Source organism: Cyrtonyx montezumae, unplaced genomic scaffold, assembly GCF_038088225.1.
Source record: "Cyrtonyx montezumae isolate F1298 unplaced genomic scaffold, pur_monq_1.0 scaffold_3, whole genome shotgun sequence".
Classification (NCBI taxonomy): Eukaryota; Metazoa; Chordata; class Aves; order Galliformes; family Odontophoridae; genus Cyrtonyx; species Cyrtonyx montezumae.
The window spans coordinates 272,252-293,145 of record NW_027072034.1 but is presented as its reverse complement, the minus strand read 5'-3'; the positions used below and the strand labels follow the sequence as shown (position 1 = coordinate 293,145).

The window sequence follows — 20,894 nt, the reverse complement described above, 5'->3', positions numbered from 1 at the left end:
AATGTACGCAAAAGTGCTGAGGGAGCTTGCAGATGTCATTGTGAAGCCTCTCTATAATTCTCAACTGATCATGGCAATTGGGAGAAGTGTTCAAAGATTGGAAGAAAGCAAATGTCATGCCTACCTTCAAGAATGGCAAGGAAAGGACACAGGCTGATTAGTTTCATCTTGGTCCCTGGAAAGGCAACAGAATAGCTAATCCTGGAAATCACTTCCAGTCCCATGAAGGGGAAGAAAATACCAAGAGTACACAGCATAGACTCATCAAGAGGAAGTAATGTCTGACCAAACAGGTTTAATGACAGGACGAAAGGGAATAGCCACAAGTTGTGTTGGGGAAGATTTACATTAGATTTGAGGAAACATTTTTTCTCTGAAAGAGTGGTCAGGCACTGGAACGGCCTGCCTAGGGAGGTGGTTGAGGCACCATCCCTAGTGCTGTTCAAGTTTTTAGATGAGGTGCTAAGGGATTTGATTTAGTAGTTGGGTAGGGATAGTGATAGGAGGATGGTTGGACTAGATGATCTTGTAGGTCCTTTCCAACCTAATGAACCTATGAATCTATGAATCAAACTGAGAAGCTTTGACAATGAAATTACCAGCCTGACAGATGGAGGGGGCAGTTGTGGATGCTGTCAGAAAGGCCTTTGACATGGTCCTCTGTGACATGCTCAAAGACAAGCTGCTGATGAATGGACTGGATGGGCAATGACATTGGTTGAAAACTGTCCTAACTTTGTCCAGTGGCACAAAGACCAGTAACTAACAGTGAACCCCAGAAGTCAACACTGGGTTCAGTCCTTTTTAACATCTTCACTGATGATTTGCATGTTGGGACAGTGCACATCCTCAAAACTTGCAGAAGATGCAGAATTGCAAGGAAAGGCTGAGAGAGCAGAGGGTTGTGCTGCTATCAAGAAGGATCTCAACAGTCCAGAGCTGTGATGATAGGAACATCATGGAAGTTTTTCCAAGGAGAAGTACAAAGTTGTGTTCCCTGGGAGGAACAGCCCCAGGCACCAGGACATGCTGGTGGCCACTCAGCTGGAAAGCAGTTCAGCAGAAACATACATGGCATTCCTGGCAGGCACCAAGTCAGATGTGAACCAGCAATGTGCCCTCATCACAAAGAAGGCTAATAGTATCCTGGGCTACACTGAGAAGTGTTGCCAAGCAGGTCTAGAAAGGTGATCCTTCCCCTCTACCCAACACTGGTGGCACATTTGGAGGGTTATGTCCAGTTCTGGGCTTTGTAGAAGAATAACATGGGGCCATACTGAAGTGTAGCAAAGAAAGAGAGAGATAACGAAGGGACGGGAGGATCAGTCCCACGAGGAAAAGCTAAAGGAGCTGAGACTGTTCAATCTGGAGAGTAGGGGGATCTCATCAATAAATCCTGAAGAGAGGGTGCCAAGAGGCCATAGCCAAGCTCTGTCAGTGGTGTCCGGTGTCAGGACTAGAAGCTGTGGACATAAACTTGAGCATGAGATGTTCCCTCTGAGCACCAGGAGCACTTCTGTGCTGTGCGGATGATAGAGCATTGGCACAGGCAGCCCAGAGGCTGGGGGTCCTCTCCTTGTGGATCTCCCAGAGCCGCCTGGACATGGCCCTGGGTACCATGCTCTGGGTGGGTGTCCCTGCTAGGCCCTGCAACTTCAGCCATTCTGTGAAAAAATAAAAAAATAAATTAAGAAATAATAAAAAAGGAGTTTTTTCTATCTATCCTGAACCTGAACACATCTCTGGAAGCATTCAAGAAACATCTAGATGTTGCACTAAGGGACCACTGTTTAATGAGGAAAAACTGGTGGTAGATGGATGGTTGGACTGGATGATCTTGAGAGTCTCTTCCAACCTTGGTAATTCTATGTGGATTTTTCTTTTTTCTTTTGCATTCTCATCTTCCCCACCATAGCCTTTCCAGCAAGATGACGACAGACCTTTTTCTTCAAGGCTCATCACTGTATTTGGGAGGTACTGCACACATAACAAATCTTATTTAAGAAAGATCAAAGTAGAGATAAGTACCATATACCAGAGAAGCAGGTAAATGGACGTATGCCCATGACTCCTTAATCCACACATCGGTTAGAAAATAACCGCTTTGTGTTGCATCAAAGTTAATTGTCAATTAGAGCTTTCATGAGCTCATTCATGTCTGTGAGCTCTCAGACAGCTGTGCTTGCCAAAGTAAAAATAAACATCTTGTAATGGACTTGGAAGTTTTTAGGGTTCTAGTTCGCAGATGATAAAGGAGAACAGCGTCCTCTGTTTCTGCTGAAGTTAGGAGTATAACATTTCAAATGAAGGGTGGCATGTAACCTCATGACCCTACTAGCATTAATCTAAGTACTATCTTAGAGCAAATAAATGGTCCAAGTTGAGAGCTTTCAGTTAAAAAAAATACAAACACCTAGAACCAAAGGATCTCTAAGACCAATACAGTTCCAGGTTTCATTCAAGTATGAAAATTTCACCTGAATCCTAACTTTCATCCACCACTACGTATTGAGAAGTTTAAAACCGGTAATACTATTTTGCTTGTCTGGAAAGAGAGGTGGCTCCTTATTAACCTCTTAGGACCACTCTATGTATAGCTATGTAGAGCCAGAAACCAAAACCTTTTCCCACTGGCACAGGCTGCCCAGAGAGGTTTTGGAGTTTCCTCCTCTGGAGATATTCATGACCCACCTGAACACCTACCTTTGCAGCCTGCTTTGCAGGGAGGATGGACTTGATGATCTCTAGAGGTCCCTTTCAACCCCTACAACTCTGTGATTCAAAAAAGTGTAGTAGGTCCACTCCCAAAGCGTTTAGCAAGGCCAATGTGGAATCAGAGAAGGACATCTGACTAGGAGGAGTGTCATCTGACTGTCAGCTGACAGTGCCAACCCAGGACTGGGCCAGGATTCTGCTGGACAACTGCTATGTCAGAAACAACTTCACTTGCTCAGTTGATAAATAACAAGTGGTTGGAAAAAAAAAGATGTAAAAAAGCTTTAGTTGCCTTCTGAATAAGAGCTGCAACATGCTATGGAGACAGTGAATACAGCTAAAATATTTTTAAAGCACACGATGCACCTTGATGTCTGTAATTTCGAGAGAATAAGCACCTCACGCTAATGAACACAAATTATTACTGTTCAAAGCTGTGATTTATTTATTCCATCTCACAAAAGAGACAAGTAAGCAACTTCACCACATTCATTCATTTACTAGTTGCACACAAGTTGACTGAAAAGACAGATCTGAACCTATGCAGTCCTTCAATGGTAAGAATCAATAATATGTTCAGTTTGCTCATTGCCCTCAAAAGCAAGGTGTACACTTAGCATCTGGATAGTGGGGCTTAAGAAGAGATATCCATGAAGGAACACAGATGGATCACTGAAGTCATGCCAACACAGGCATTTCCTGAATTTGACACACTCATGCTAGAGTAGCAGTGTTAGCTGTAAAGCTGAAAACCAAAGCAATAATATTACATCTGATCACTCCACTGCTGGAACTTAGTAAAATTATATATCTCTTTACATTTCAAGCCTACACCAGAAGCAGTGGCCTTACATCTGCCACAGGGTTCTTGCAGACAACCAGGTGGCCACCAGCAGAAGTAGTCCAGTTGCTGCAAATCAACAACTTGAATGCACGTTAAAATCTCTTTAACACAGATGACTTTGGGTGTCTGCAGTGGAAGACACTCAGCAAACACTCCAAAAGAACACAATTTCCTGTGTTCAAGTGTTCTGCAGCTGCTGTTCACTTATGATTTACAGCATGACCTACATCCAATGCTTACATGTCTTTAAGTGTGTAACTGACCTGCGTATGTGACAGAATACAACTGAAGCAGCTGCACAAGGATATGCAGCATTAGATAAGTCATCTCTTACAGCACTGCTTTGCTAACAGGCACAGGCCTGCCCAAGTGCTACCAATGGCTCTTCACAGCATAGCTCTGTTACACAGCGAGTTTTACATTGTGCCAACATGCTGGTTCTGCCACAGCAGCAGCTGAATTTTATGCTGATAATTTAAATATCAAATTAATTACCTGAATTTCATTTTAACAAAAGCTTGCTTATTTAATTTTCCACTTGCTAGCTGTCTGTGCACACAGAGACAGGTCTCTCCACACCTCTGTCAGGATTGATGAAGCCATAGTCAAGCTGCACAAAACTTGCAGACATGTTCAGATAGTATCTTTGATTAGGAAAACATGAACGCATTAAACAATGTTGAGATGATACATCACACTCATGTAAATACTTTAAATTTTTATTCCAGTTACCTGGGTCCAATTAGATTTCTCTAATGATTTCTTGTATTCTAAGGAAAAATCCCACAAGTTTTTTTTTTATATTATATTTTTAATATAAAAATGAAAAACAGAAGTAATTCTATACGAACTCAAAAAGGGGGGGGGGGAAGGCATTTTTTTAATGAGCAGAAGGATCCCAGAAAACAGTAGCATAAGATTCTTGGTATCTCCTACAAAAATCAAGTAATAAGTACTGAAAAGATTTCTCAAACAGTCAATACAGCTTCCATCTATCAACCCCTCACCTTGATGTTAACGAGGCTTTTGACTTCTCTTGGTTTGCAAACAATGCACAAAAAAGTTTATACAAATGTGGGGGGAGGGTGCGCTCTCAAGAATGCCCTATGCACAGAAACAAGTGAGTCAACTAGCAAAATGGAGAAATGCATCAAAGAGAGACACTAAGGAGCTTGGCCTGAATTTGGAATATTCAAAGCATACACCTCCATGAAATCACTATAAGAATACCAAGATGAGGAGACTTTGAAGCACACTGGAGAACAGAATGGAAATTCAAGTCAAGGATGTTTGGAAAAGGCACATGGAATTCAAAAGAGGCTATCATGTCTAAAACTGCATCTACTTAACTGCACATAGAGAACACAAACAACTACCCTTGTTTTGTAGTACTATAGAAAGTGTCCAAAGGACACCATGGGTGATAGACTGAGTTTCAGTCAACGATGTACTCAATATAAATAGGAACAATGTGTTAAGAATTGCCTTTCACTGTTCTCAGTTACCATTTAAACCTCAGCTGAGGCTTGCTTTGGGCACTACATTTCCAGGAAAATACTGGCAATCTGAAACTGATGAGTAGCAAGAAGTTAAATTTAGGAAATAGATCCTGCCCCTTTTAGACTTATCTCGTTGAGGCAAATGAAGCTCTTCTCTCTTTATATGCAAATATTCTACCTCCAAACACTGAAGGCACTCAGAGTTGAGGAAGGTTTACCTCTTTACACATACAGTCCAAAAGTAGTCGAGCTTGTGGACACGTCCTCCAGCAGCAAGCCTTTAAGATGCCTAGAAAGGCTGTTGGAATGTTTCATAAATGACAAGGGTGCAACAAGTCCAGCATTTACGCAGAGGATTGAGCTTGATTCACTTGGCATTTGACCAGTGTAACCAAAATCTGATCCTAAAAACCAACTCCCTCTACTGAACAGAAGCAGTACTTTCCAGCAAACAAAATACGGTAACTATGGTGCCACACTGCTTTCACTCTTCCTCCTCAAGGAGAGGGAGGAAATACAGTGAAAAGGGGCTCAAAGGTTGAGATATCTGTTCCACACGGTACACCATGGGCTAAAGGGAAAAGCCTGCTCCCTTTCTGGCCTCTCTATGGGCTGCAGGGAAATCTGTCCTCCTTCTGCACTGTTGCTGGGGGCTGCAGGGCTGTTTCCCTCCCATTTCTCTCTCCTCTATCAGCTGCACAGAAGTTTTTCCTTTTCTTAAGTCTGCCCTCTCAGAGCACAACCAACATCTCTCACAGCTCAGCTCTGGCCAGCAGCAGGTCCCTGCTGGAGCAGCTGGAGCTGGCTGTGATCTAACATGGAGCAGCTGACGGGTGCTGCTCACAAAGGCCACCACTACAGCCCTGGCTACCAAAACCTTGCCACATAAGCCCAATACAATAAATTCTATACCTTCCCAGTGCTAAATGTCTTTTTTTCCCTATTCAGAGACTTTGAACATTCAGACAGCTGAGAGCTTTGCAATAATACCAGAATGGCGCAGAAACAGAATATCTCTCACTTTTAAGACATAAATCTGAGTAAATCAGTACTTAGTTCTGCTGTAATGAGCCTATGGACCAGCAGGGTAAAACTAACATTAGAATCCACACTTCATAACCTACAAATACACAACTTCTCTATACAAGTCTGAGGCCAAACAGCAACGCTTATGGGAAAATATTCAGCAAAGATACCAAAGCACTGTAAGAAAATTAACAGCTGATAAACAGAAGCACTCACCTTCCGCAATTCAATTGTAACTTCATTTCTGTGTCTTCTCATAGTCTGAAAAAAACCAAAAGATTGTATATGAAGGAAGTGTTATGTATGTTTCAGAGTCTGTTGTTTCTAGGTCAAAAGTACAGTTATTAGAAGATTCCCTATTAAGAGATAGGGAGAACAGTGAGTGTAATTTAGAACTCAATCTTTCCTAGTAAGATGCACGAGTTGTTCTGTTCTTGTTTTTCAAAAAGGGATTACATACCTTACACAAGGCTTTGTTATCAACCACAGAAAGTATCTCAAAGGCAGAAGATATTTACTTCTCCAACAAGTTTCACTGGAATGGCTCTTTTGGTGTTTATGTGCATGCACAAAAAGAAGCAGCAAATACAGGTTTAGACAGTCTCAAGATTCCTGTATGACCACATTCACAACCCAAACACGTAATCTACGCCTATCATCTGGACAGAATAGGCTGTGAGTGGCAGAAGACAACTGAGTTTAATGCAAATGAGACAGATGAGGCTCACAGCAAAAGGAAATCAAGCAGTACAATGGCACAGAGTCTACTTTGAATCTATAGCCTAAACACCATAAGGGAAAATGAACCCATGTCGGTCTTAATTCCAGAAAGATATCAGGCACTCAATATGCAGTCCCTACAGTACAGTTATCCCTCTTAGCTAAGAGGTATTAAAAGTCTCAGAAAGAACAATTTAGCCCTAGCTTCATTTTACAACTCACTCTGGTCAACACAAGTCTCATTTTACATCTACAAGCATGGAAAAGTGCTGTCTTAAACAAGACAAGGCCACACTGCAGCAAGAGGACACTAGCACCAAAGCATCTACCAGAACTACACTATTCCCCTCCCTCACCGTTTTGCTACACCATTTGATCCCTGTGACCATTTTAGACTGATTGCTGAGGTATGGGAAGGAACTGGAAAGCTAAGCAATGGGTGAAAGATGAAGAAGCTGTAAAGACTAGCATGCCTAGCTAGTCATGCAGCTAGCTCGCCCAGTCATTCGAGTTGCCAGCCATATGAGATTTTTATATTTATCTTAATAACTTAGTCAAATTTAAGGGCACTATATAGCCTAAAAATCTTTTTCAATACTTCCCCATCATGACTCTGCTCATCAATGAAAAATGCAGTTAATACAAACTGTCTTAGCTTTCTACCACAAAACTTCTTTTTCAGGATCATTTTGAATGTGCTAGATGCCAGAGGTCTTTAAGATCCTTCCCACTAGTACATTTTTAATTGCTTTTATTACCTTAAATTTAAACCATACTCTAGCACGACCTATCAGTTAGCCTGAGTGTCTTTTAGCATTTCCTCTCACACTAAATCCAGTACTCTAAGTGACAGATTATGGGATTTGAGAGATCTAAAAGATGCAAGGCAGAATTTAGTTTCCAGTTTGATCCCAAATGATAATTTCCATCTCCATTTTCTCAATTATCTGTGATAATACTTTGGAATATTTTCTATCAAACACACACACAGAAAATCAGACCACATTAGAAACTCCTTAGGGGATAACCATAATGTTTGCCACCTACCATTCAAGAAACAAGGCAGACTGAAGAAAAATGATACGTCATTTTCAACTGTTCAGTAACTTAATATTTTTGCTTTAGTAAAGACAAAAACACTGCAGCATCAAGCAAGCATTACTATTCATTTCATCATTTCACCTCTACCAATACTTTAACTGAAGACTGTTAATCAGACACAACCCTTCATAAAAGCTCTACTGGGAAGACTCTCTAAGCTTCTTTCTAACGACAAACCATTCACTCAGCTCTTCAGATTTTATCTTTGCTTTACACTTCCATTATTTCAGCCCCAATGATCCTATCCTATTACAATCCTGTCTCAATATTGCTCTTTACTAGTTGTTTGCTTTTAACAAATTGCTTTTCAGAACATTTGACTACCGCATTACAGTTCTACACTTGACATGCAAGAAATCTCCCATCTTTTCCTCATTTAGAGAGCCATCACTCTTCAGAGAGATCCTCCAAAGAGGCTATCAACATCATGGATGTTTTTCTGAGGAGCTGCACACATTTTCTGAGCTTACATATGTGTCTTGAAGCCACCTCCACACCACCTGAGTTTTACCTTTTTAGCTGTTCTTCCACATTTCCTTTTTAGCTTCCTGTATGCAATTCTGAAGCAGCACTGACGCGTTTTCTTTCTTTCCTCCTTTAAACAGCAGAACAAGCATTACACACCACTAAGTCCTGAGCTGCTCCTCTCTCTCAAAGCAATAGGAGGATCTCACCCAGAAACAACTTCACAGCAGTTAAGGACTCCCAGTATTGCAGCTCCCTATGGTCACTGCACCTTTAAAAATCCAGCATGTTAGGGGACCCAGGACCATGTAAAACTCAGCAGTGCAGCATTAGGGCTACGGTCTCTCCCACACATACATGGGACTGAAATGCCTCTGAAGGTTACACTTGGCTGCCACGCTCTGACCACAGCCAGTGCTCAGCCAGATGCACACTGACATGATTTTTAGCCTGATGATGCAAGCATTCACATCTCTGGACACTAGATACTGACATACTTAAGACCACAGATTCCACACCAAACACATCAGCTGCTGGGATTATAGAATGTGTGTGAAAAATACATGCATACAACTTGGCACTGGCCACATTTCTTAGTTTTATGCCTTCTGTTCAATTAAGATTTGTTTGGATTGTTCCCCCCCACACACTTCTTGATTTTCTCTTCTCTCCCACAGGAGCAGACAATGATCCCAGTAACAAAGGAACTGCTCCATGACAGATCTCAATGCACTTTGGCTATCTTTGCCTTGAGACCTTACTTTCAAGACCAAAACCATGCTTCATTCATCTGATGACAAGGAATCCAGGTGCCATATAGCACCATGCTATGTACTGGACTTAACTGCGAGCTTCTGTGCGCTTTAAAGTGTGCAGATTGATAAGCACAGTCTGTTTTTATTTTATGCAACAGGCTCAAATGATCCAGTTGAATTAGAATTTCTTAAAAAGTAGGTATTGAAAGCTCATGCTTCATATGAATTATTTTAGAAGTACAGCAGGTTATCGGCATCCTCCTACGGCTCCAGAAGCAAACACAGCATAATCCATCAGCTATAAAAGAAGCTTCCCTTTGAGGACGCATTACCACTGTAAGAAGAACAAGATTTTGTACGACCTGCAGCATGTATGGAGACAGTATATACTATTTACAAGAGATTTACACCAATTGAAAGCTTAAACATTTTCCCCAGCTAAAACAGAAAATTAGCTCCCAACCTAAGCCCATGGATTCCTTGCCAGCTTTCAGGCAAGGAGGACAACCATCTGCTAAAACCTCCACACACAGTATTAGCTGCAGACTAGCAAGACGTTAACGACAGAGGCACGACCACATTTGACATCCACAGCATCTGACTACAGTCATTTCTCTGCTTAATGTACTCAACTGTACAACTTCATGCCAAGCTGAAACAGCATCTCTCAAAACCACCACAAGACAAAGCTGAACTGTTCCACTGAATAACATCAGACTCCAAACCCCAAAGAAGGAAAACTGAGCAAAGGTGCAATCCTTAAAAAAAAAAAAAAATCACAAACTGATGCAGTTTATTCTTACAGAACATAACCTAAACACAAAGATACTAATGCATCATATTCAAGGTGCAAAATGGTTAAACAAATAAATGGTAGTAACTATTGGTTAGCATATACTATTAAGGAGCAGAAACACACAACAGTTAACAAGATGTGCCTCAACCTTACACATCACTCGATTCATAACTAATTCAAGTTTTGTAATGATATTTTCCTCTCCCAATCCATGGTGTGTGAGATGCAGCTAGTTACTGGTGAGGATGACAGGCCAATGTACCCAAAGCCATGCCCCAAGAACACTAAGCCTGCTTACAAGCCAAATCCAGCAGTGTGCCTTGGTGGCCAAGAAGGCCAATGGGATCCCGGGGTGCATTAAAAAGAGCATGGCCAGCAGGTCAAGGGAAGTGATCTTCCCCCTCTACTCTGCGTTGGTGAGGCCTCACCTGGAGTACTGTGTCCAGTTCTGGGCTCCCCAGTACAAAAAGGACAGGGATCTCCTGGAAAATGTCCAGCAGAGGGCTACAAAGATGATAAAGGGCGTGGAACATGTCACTTATAAGGAAAGGCTGAGAGACCTGGGGCTGTTCAGCCTTGAGAAAAGAAGACTCAGAGGGGATCTGATCCATGCCTATAAATATCTAAGGAATGGGGGGGCAAAGGGTCGAGGCTGGACTCTTCTCTGCAGTGTGTGGTGATAGGACGAGGGGAAATGGCCACAAAATGAAGCACAGGAAGTTGTGCACAAATGTGTGTGGGAACAACTTCCCAGTGCAGTGACGGAGTAGTGGCACAGCTGCACAGAGAGGTGGTGGAGTCTCCTTCTCTGGAGACGTTCCAGACCCGCCTGGACGCCTACCTGTGCAACCTGGGCTAGGGAGCTGCTGTGGCAGGGGGTTGGACTCCGTGATCTCTGGAGGTCCCTTCCAGCCCCTACAGCTCTGTGATTCCATTTAGCAAAATCTTTAATTCCAGGTTCCTTGGTAATTTATTATCTTATGAAACAAATCAGAAATGAAATATATATATATATAATCTACTAGATGCTGTTAGAAAAATCAGTATTCTCACTTCTAGTTTTTACTCTTACAAAGCCAGAGGCAAAAGCCTTACATGTCAAGAACTGCTCTCTGACTTCCACTTAAAAGAGATACAATCTCCAGTTTCCAAGGACCAGAACTGACACTGATGTCTGCACGTCAGCAAATAAAGTCACAGTGCACCTTTGGGCTGCTGGGTTACGGATTGCAACTCTCACTAATTTAATTCAAATATTTCATTGCTGCTTTTTAGGCTCTCCTGTCATTGTAACAAAGGTCAGGAAGAACTGAAAAGTCAAACCTAACAAATGGAGGAAACTTATTTCAGGGTGACACAAAACACAGCAAAGCTAAGCTGACAGGAGATAAGAATTTGTTGAGAGAGACTAAGCCTTGAAAATAAACTGAGCTTCTTCAAAACAACGCCCGAAAACAAGGCTTCAAAGAATGCTACGGCTCCTGCAAAAAGTCTGTGACACTGTCAATGGGCAGAAGCTACAGAGAATGCAGCTATTCTCATCAGATCAGCATTCCAACTCTGCTGTTTCTCCCTGACACGATGACAAGAAATGTCAAAGCTCAATTTCAGAGTCACCTATGGAGACGGAAAATTCCTTCCCCGTTTCTCAGTCAATAGATGGTTCTGGTGACAAAGCTGAGCATAAAACTCTCGATACTGTGAAGCAGTGACTGACAACAATCCTGCAAATTTCTGAATTGTCATTGTAACAGCAATCCTTGTTGCTAGTGCATTTAAAGAAACATCTAAGTCACTGAACATTGGGATCTTCTGGCTTGAGCATGTAAGAGAAATGTGAGCAACAGGTCAAGGGATTTGATTCTGCCACTCTACTCCACCCTCATGAGACCCCTCCACAGAGTACAGCGCCCAGTTCTGGGGCCCCCAACACAAGAAAGACATGGAGCTGCTGGAGCAGTCCAGAGGAGGGCCATGAAGATGATTAAAGAGATTGTGCACCTCGCCTATGGGGACAGGATGAGAGAGCTGGGGCTCTTCAGCCTGGTGAAGAGAAGGCTATGAGGAGACCTTACAGCAGCCTTCCAGTACCTGAAGGCTGTACTTACCTACAGGAAAGCTGGGGAGGAAATATTTTTAAGGGCATCAAGCAACAGGAAGAGGGGAAATGGCTATAGATTTAGACTAGATATTAGGAAGAAACTGTTTGCTGTGAGGGTGGTGAGACACTGGAACAGGTCACCCAAAGAGGCTGTGGATGTCCCCTCCCTGGAAGCATTCGAGGCCAGGCTGGATGGGGCTGTGAGCAACTGGTGTACAGGGAGGTGTCCCTGCCTATAGGAGGGAGTGGAGGGAGTCGGAACTACATGACCTTAAATCCCTTCCAACCCAAACCATTCCATGGCTCTATGATACCTACCTCACCAGTAACATCTGTGAAACCTTGTACACAGTGCTCACAACGACTTAGAGAGAGCAAGGGCTCTGTCAACACTCTAACACTGCCACTCCATGCCTTTCAGAAAGCCATCCACACCTTTGTGGCCAAGAAAAACAAACGAGTACTTTGAAGTCCTGGATAGCTTAGATTAAGGTTGTAAAGAGAGCTTTAAGTCAGGTAAACAAGCTTCTTTGGCTGCTTGAGCATTTAACTAAACAGTACATTACACTACTTGAAAAGGCAACTCAGGGCTCCCATAAACAAATAGCAACAAAACAAAGAAACAAAAGGAATCCAGCAATCAATCAGCTATTTTAGTCTAAGCTTTATCAGAACAAATGAATACGTTTTCCAAAACCCTCCGAGCAAATACACAGGGTAGCACATTTCTCCTGAAAAAACAAAACAAAACATGCCTACAAGAAGAAAATTCAGGCTAATTCAGAAAGACAAAACTACACGAGACACAGCAGTCCTGCAGTTGAAAGACTACACCAAAAGTAGTAATGGATTTGAAACACTGGTACTCTTTTATGGCAAGCTAATTTTAACCCACAAGTGAAACTAGCCCCATGGTTTCCATTAACCTGAAGTTTCTACATTGCATCTAAAACTCAATCTTAGTTGATTAACAGCAATTTGAAGTCCCTGGGATATATCAGACACAAGAAACTGGGCATTTGGCAAGCTTACTTCATCTCCAGCTGTAGCACAAATTAGAAAAGCAAAAATTATCCAAATGCGTGAATGATACAACTAGGAAGAAATCTGAAGCCACCACTTTCTTTGTTATTCCCAGATAATGATTTTCTCTTCAAATTACAAATGAAGTTTCACAAATAATCTGTTTTAATAACAGATATCCTCTCTACATTAATATATATATATATCAAACATGGCCAGAGTAAGTTCTATGAATTTTAAATGTTTTAACCATTTTTAGTTATATTATTAGGCTAGAGGGAAGATGAAAGCACAGCCACCATTTAATGGTTCAATCTACCCACCATGGTAACAAGGAGATCTGGAGCTCAGTGTGGTGCTCACCCAGACCTGCCACCTCATTACACAGAATACCTAAGGAGTGCCAGCTTTTAATCAACACATTCACACTGTTTCCATCAGTGCTGGAGAGGAAAGACTTAGAGAAGACTGCGAGGAGACCTGAGAGCGGCCTTTCAGTATCTAAAGGGAAGCTACAGGAAAGAAGGGATGGACTCTTTATCAGGGTCTGTGGTGACAGAACAAGGGGAAATGGTTTCAAGCTCAAAGAGGGCAGATTTAGGTTAGATATAAGGAAAAAAAATCTTTTACAGTGAGGGTGGCGAGGCACTGGAACAGGCCGCCTGGCGATGTGGTTGATGCCCAGTCCATGGAGACTTCCAAGGCAAGGCTGGATCAGGTCCTGGGCAACTTGATCTAGCTGTGCATGTCCCTGTTCATTGCAGTGGAGTTGGACTGGATGGCCTCCATAGGCCCCTTCCAACTCCAAGGATTCTATGATTGTATGACTCGGATGCTTTTAGGCAAGCCAGCAGAAAAGTTCTGGTGATTCTGCAGACATAAAATGCATTTCAGGAAGCCAGATAACACATGCATTTAGCTGCTTTTGAACTTTCGACTGTTAAAGGGAAACGAGAAGAAATTCATCTACTGATTCTAATTTCTCAGTCTACAAACTTCTTTAAAAGATAACTGGTCATTGAAATTCTTTATTTCTGCTCTTGCCTTTCATCATTTCAGGAACCAGACTCAGAAAACCAGGAGATAAACACCGACAGGAAAGAGCTACCCTGAATACATAGCTGGAATAGTACGTAGCTTGATTAGACACACTGGGCACCAGGAAAGCTTAGCATTTGCAAGTCAATTCCAATCTGCTTCCACCTGCCTAACTGAAGAAAAACTGGCCCAGCTCCAACAGCTGGATTGGATTGAACTAATAGCTCCCCCCCTGCACATAAGGATACCCTGGAGCACAGTTTTAAATCATTTACAATGTGGCTGTGGGTGCAGTACAGTGAGAGAAGGCGTTTCCACTGATGAAGTAAACACTGTTCTTCCCCAGAAATCTTTTTACTAGCTTTTCTTCCTTATTCCTTCTGACACCTTTTAGCAAGCGCGAAATACCACAACACATGTGAAAACGCAACAGGCTCAGAAGCTGGGCTGGTTCTGGTCAGAAGGCAAAAATACCCCAAGCGCTCCTTTGTATACAGTATTCCAGATGACTAAGGCTGGCAGCTGCCTACCTTCAGTTAACATTAGAAGTTACATGTTCTCTATTTGCATAGGAATATAATTTGTTTGTCTGCTCAAAGTTGAGGCTTAGGCTGATGATACTGTTCTACTTGTTCTGGTAGGGCTGGCTTCAGCCAAAAACAAAGCATCAGACAAAGAGACACTGATAGAAGCTGATGCTGCTGTTCTACTCGTTCACATCTTCAAAGCACACACAGCCTGCTCCAACAACAGCAAGCAAAATCAATGCACTATGAGCACAAAATTCTGGGACAGCATCACAATACTGAGAATGCGAGTACTTAAAACTAGAAGTACTTAGAATGCAAGTACTCAGAACTGAAACCAATGACAATGTGGACGTGGATCCCTCATATTTCTTCCCAGAAAGATCTGACAGCTGTGCCAAACCCAATCAAACTGTTTGTGAGAATTAACTCTTCCCACTAAGTTTACTTCTTTTGGTATGAGTATCATGGGATACCAGCCAACTTTTTTTCCCCACCCTCAGTGTATAATGAACGCATACTCTTCTCCACGCCCAACTCTGAGACTTACCTCATTACAAAGCAGTCCTACAATCCTTCAAACTGTCCTTTGAAGGAAGACAATGATTTTTATTTTTTAAATTCATCCAGATTACAACCTTAGACCACCACCTCCAACTTTCTTACCGTGGCTCCATACTAAATTAAGGTCACCCAGCTGGCTAAAATGCAAGCAGGGAGGCAGGGGTACGAATTCCACAACTCAGATCTACTAGAACAACTTAATACACTCATGACACATCCGTACTCTGAAATGAGACTCAAAGAGCTTTATTTCATTGATGACTGTTTGACACAAAAGGCAGTTGCCCCTCTTTTAGGAAAGCACTGTATTACTTTGCAGAAAGTTCTTAGACTCTGCATACTGCAGCATCTTACAGGTATAAAGGTGCCTGCTGACTACTAACTTTTCAAGCAGTACTACTAGAGACATCAGCACTGTGCAGTATTTATGCCTCAATCTGTTTGGGATTCATATTCCTCAAAGTTAAAAAAGGCCACCAAATGAAGACTAGTTCTTTTTCAGTTGGAGCTGCTGTGGATTTTCTTTGCCTGGGGCCTCTAAAATGAATACCTAGCTCCTTTTTGTTAGCCAGACTGTGGCAAGGCAATTCAAGTACATGAACCTGGAGAATCCCAGCAGTGTGGGTGCATCAAGTACCAGCAGACTCTTTTACTCAATGATGGGCAATGACTCACTGCAGTCAGACGTGCATGCCAATACAAAAAGCCACAAGCCTCCAATTATTGTTGCTCACCGTGCTGAGTCACCTGAAAGCCCTACGAAAGCAAAGCTGCCCATTCACGTTATCCTCTCCTAGTGCTCCAAGTGATCTCCACAGAAAAGCAGTTGTGGAGTTTACTTATAACATGCTCTTCTGTAAGCCAACTCTTCAAGGTCCTGACACCTCCTCTTTGCACTTCTTTAACCTACACGCTGAGCTAGCACCAAAGATGTGAGTTGTGAGCACTCTTAATTTCCATACACTAATTACCCAGTTTACAGTAGAGATATATCAACCAGCCCTCAGGAGACTGGATCCAAAGCAATTTGGCTGTTTGTATTCAACACAAATTGCACAGAGGCTGAAGGACACAAAGTAATCCAGAATACAACTGTTATCTGCTGTTTTAACAAAGGGCTGAAATTCTCTGCTCAACATCAAAACACACGTGTAGCTTTCCAGTCTGGGGTCATTTTACCTAGTAAAAACTTCTGCAGTGCTCCCAGTTCAGATGGGCATCTTATAACCATTCCTCTCACCTTGATTGAGAACAGTCAGAAGGTTTCAGCACAGCTGTACGGACTCTGCACCAAAGGCCAACTGAAGCTTCCAGGTAAGACCAAGTTAACTCATCACCACGCAGTGGTTGTCTGCTCAGGACGATTGGTAGCCAAGCCAGGATCACCAACTCATTCCAAGTAGTAGTTTTGTCCTGCACTCCCACCAGAAAGAGCAAGCAATCTGTCTTCCCCTTAGGAGGGGAAGCCAGCACCCCCCCCACTCCCTGACTGAGGAGGGGAAGCACACCCACCAGTCTACCCAAGGAGCACAGTCAGCTGCCACTACATGACAGGAGCCCTCCACCTCTTCTGTAGCATAAAAGAATCCATTTGAGATGTAGCCCAGTTTCTTCCCCAACTAAAAGACTTTAAAAGAAACCAAATCCACCACTTCTACTGCAGTACTTCATAGCCAGTATATCATCTTGTCTTGTGTACTGGACATGAGACAGTAGAAAATAGTGTAAAATTAAAATGGCTCTTCATGGTAACTGGGTGCAACTATCAGACTTCCTTAAATCTTAAATAAACATAAAAGCTTAATTTTAAATTAAGCTTCTTATAAATAACTTCTTATAAAATTGTAGATGACTCCTTTCCATAATTACAGAATGAAGTGTTTGGTCAGGAAGGCCTCACAGACTTCTGCCACAGAAGATGAGACATTCTTACGCTTGCCAAATATTTACACTAGCTTCCCCTTCCCCCTCCTCCAAGCAGAGTAACTCTCCCCACCTCCCCTTTGAGCACGAAAGTGGCAGATCCCTTTTCTGAGACTTGCTGAGGATACCCCAGGCACTGACTTTGCAACTTAAGTTTCCTTATGCTCACTCCAAAACTGCCATCTCAGACTAGTAACAAAACCTAGATCTCTAACAGACAGAACACATCCTCAGCTAAGGACTGGTCAGATACCTTGAGCAATCTGTTTCAACAAAGACACTCTGCTTCCAGACACTTAAAAGTCTTCAAGGGTAAAATGAAAGCGCCTCCCACATTATACTTACAAACATCCTGCCTGTGAAGTGGAGAAAAAGGTCCAATTACTCCTGATTATAAACTGGGAAACAATAAATGCAATTTGAATGCATTCATCAGGTGCCATGAAGGAAAATGAAACAAAGACCTCAGAGAGGTACTCTACATTCAACCAGAGTAAGCTTTTCTGGTCTAAAACTACCTGACTCAAATAAAATTGCTCTTTTTGTTGTTGTTGTTTTTTTCTCTCTCATAATCAAAATGAAAAATAAATAAATAAATGAAAAGATTAAACGTGTGCAAGCTGCCTAATTAAATCTATGAAGAGACTGTTCTCCTCAAGATGCAAGAGAACAGACTCAGCTGACAGGTCAAGGAGAAAATGTAGCATCAGGAGTTGCAAAATACCATGATTTCCATCATCAGCAATCTTTCTGAATTTAATCACTGCAGTGTCATGAGGTCTAGGTGCTTCTACATCACCTTTTAGTGTGAGGAGAGCCCTGCCATGCTTATACCACCTCTCTTTGATGTGCCCCCAGTTTCTCAGAATTCCCATTAGCACATCTCCCATGGAAGGGTATTAGCTGTTGCTAAGAAGCTGCTTGGGCCACCAGCAGTAGCCTGGTTCTGATGGACAAGTTCCACAACTCCTCTGAAACTCAGAACTATGAGACCCATAGGAAATCGCTGCCAGAGAACAAAGGGGCAAAGTGAGCCATCCCTCAACTGGGACAGGCGTGGGTCAAGGTGATGTTAGCTCACATGGGAGAGAGCTCCAGAGTCTCTTCCTAATTGCAGTTTTGTGATGTAGACTGCAGTTGCTTAGATAACTTAAGGACTGGGTTATTCTGAGACCTGCAAGCCTGAGATATCATGCTACACCTAGCCAGGAATCCCTTCCTGCATCTCTGAAAAGCAGGCAATGAGGTTTGACTGTTCCACACAACAAGTCTGCAATAAGACTAGACCACTCATTAAAATACATCTCCATCAAGACTAACAAGTCAAACTCTGAGGAAGCTATTTCTCCAGGCTGATTTTGCACAATCACCTATTCCATCACCATCACCAAGGTCCATTTGTTATGGAACTTGACAATAACCATGGCTAAAAACATACAAGAAGACATTCTCAGCTGAACTGTCATTAAAGAATGAGGGAAATGACCAAAGCAGCAACAGGTGTTTGAATGGGGAAGATAATCACCTAGTTCCAGCACCCTGCAGCAGGCAGGGACACCTCCCGTTAGACCAAGGTGCACTCTCTCCCCTTCAAGCCAACCTCCCTGAGCAACCACTCATCTTCTCCAGATGTGATGGACCTGCTCAGGAAGGAGAGAGAGCTGAAAATGAAACTTTAAGAGAAAGAATCAGCTGACTGCATAGACTGCTAGCTCTGGCACAGGACAAGCTTTTGGAAGAAACTAGCTCTTCAACTAACAACATCAAATGTAGTGGAATAGAATGCAAAGCCCACAGCCCCAGCTCTTACAGTAGGATGCAGGAACACCAACTCAGCACTAGTTTCACAGACCCAGGTATTTTCAAAACAACGAGCAGATTGTATTCTTGGAAAAACCCACTGGTTTACATTTTGTGGCAATTTGTCTTTAGTCCTTAACGACACGTCCCATCAGCTTCAGGCAGCTTCTTGTTTCTTCAGCCTTACATATTAGATGCCCAATTCCATTTCTAAGCCCACAGTGCATGCAAATCTAATCACTTGGTAGTAGCTGTTGCATCCTCCTAAGCATTGCCTTTTGGGTAACACAGCTTTAGAGGAAAGTTGTTGTCTCTGGCTTTGTGCTAGAACTGCACAAGCACTGTGTGTGTGGGAACTTCTTCCCAGTGCAGTGACGGAGCAGTGGCACAGCTGCACAGAGAGGTGGTGGAGTCTCCTTCTCTGGAGACGTTCCAGACCCGCCTGGACGCCTACCTGTGCAACCTGGGCTAGGGAGCTGCTTTGGCAGGGGGTTGGACTCTGTGATCTCTGGAGGTCCCTTCCAACCCCTACAGCTCTGTGATTTTGTGATAATGAAAACCTCAAACAACTTGCATAAAAATAGTGAAGGAGCTCCTTAAACCAGCGTGACAGTTATGCTGCTACCGACCTACCAACTTGGATAACAACTTAATAATCGAGCCTGTGATAGAAGAGGTGTTAGGAATATCAGAGCAACAGCTGTAGTTGCCAGACACACAACAGAGTGAAGAAAACCAACTTCTGTAATTACAGGAAGAGAAGTCTTGGGATATCATGAGAGCAAATAATAACTGTGTCTCAACATAGCACGCACAGACCCCAACGAGCTTATAGAGATCATGTTCATCATTAGATGCCATCTCCAAATTGTTTTATCCAGGGGTGTTTCTGAGAATTACCTCCTCAAAGTACGTGTTTTTAAACATTTCTGATCACAGTGCGTTCACAGTTGATTCTGAGTTTCACAAGGAAAAAGTAAACCAAAGTGAACTAAGGAGGTGTCTGCTGCCAATGGTGGCAAACATTTGACAGTGTTGCACTTTTCACTTGCAGACTAACTGAAGTTTGGAGAACTGTGTAGCAATAGAAAGGAAGTGAGGAGTTGCCATTTCCTACCCAAGCAGTTCTTCTCGAGGTGCAGGAGTGTACATCTGCATTGTCTCAAGAGTATGCTGGCCTGAAAGGTTAATAAAGGAGCTGTAGAGTTGCAGGTTAGAAGCTCTGCCTGAGCATATTTGATGTTACATTAAATGCAGTTCCCAGCAGGAAGCTACCTGACACCTGTGCTTTCGCTTTGACTCCTGAGCTGCACTGAGGCCACTAAGGCAACACGACCATAGATGCTTAAACCAACCTAAAATCAGCCCCTCCAGCCCTACTCCCTCCCAGCTCTCGCTTGCCAATATTAGATCCCCCGCCAGCAAAGTGAGAGGCAGAAGGCTGATCAACCTGCAAGAGTGTGCTCTGGAAAGAAAGCTGGTTACTGCAAAATAGCTGGGAATAACTGGCTTTCTGGGATTGCTACAAGCCTTATTTGCTTCAGCTGGTGTTGGAGGGGATTACAGGGAGGCTGCAAAAGCACCAATCAGTGCACAAACAGTACCCTGAGATGAGCCAGCAGCGTCACATCCCCTCATTTGTTAACACTGCACAGCTATGGTACACCTCCACTGCAATACGCCTTGGACATATGACAGGAGCACGGCTCTCAGTCAGCCCACACCCTTCTCAGATGCCCAGAGATCATGCAGATTTGGCCTCCCCACAACGATATTCCTCTGCTTGTAAAAAAAAATCATGGCAGCATGACAGAAAAATGTGAATAAATTTGAGCATTTTCAAGAGCTAGATCTACACCGCTAGCAAAGCAGGAACAGCAAATACACAGAAGATGCCAGAGCTGCTGATGGAGATCTGGGCTAAGCCTGGCACCTCACTCTGCCTCACTCGGGATCAGGATGCTGATGGCAAGGAGTAAGAAAGGCTGCTGCAATGT

The 20,894-nt window shown here is 42.9% G+C and overlaps 1 protein-coding gene across 1 annotated transcript in view; it reads right to left on the bottom strand.

The window, feature by feature from the left end:
- Positions 1 to 20,894, bottom strand: part of KPNA3 (karyopherin subunit alpha 3) — a 52,780-nt gene that overhangs the window by 28,263 nt on the left and 3,623 nt on the right. Inside the window, exon 2 of the mRNA XM_065743943.1 lies at positions 6,301 to 6,345. Coding sequence (XP_065600015.1) covers positions 6,301 to 6,345 — 45 coding nt within the window. The remainder of the gene's footprint in view (positions 1 to 6,300; positions 6,346 to 20,894) is intronic.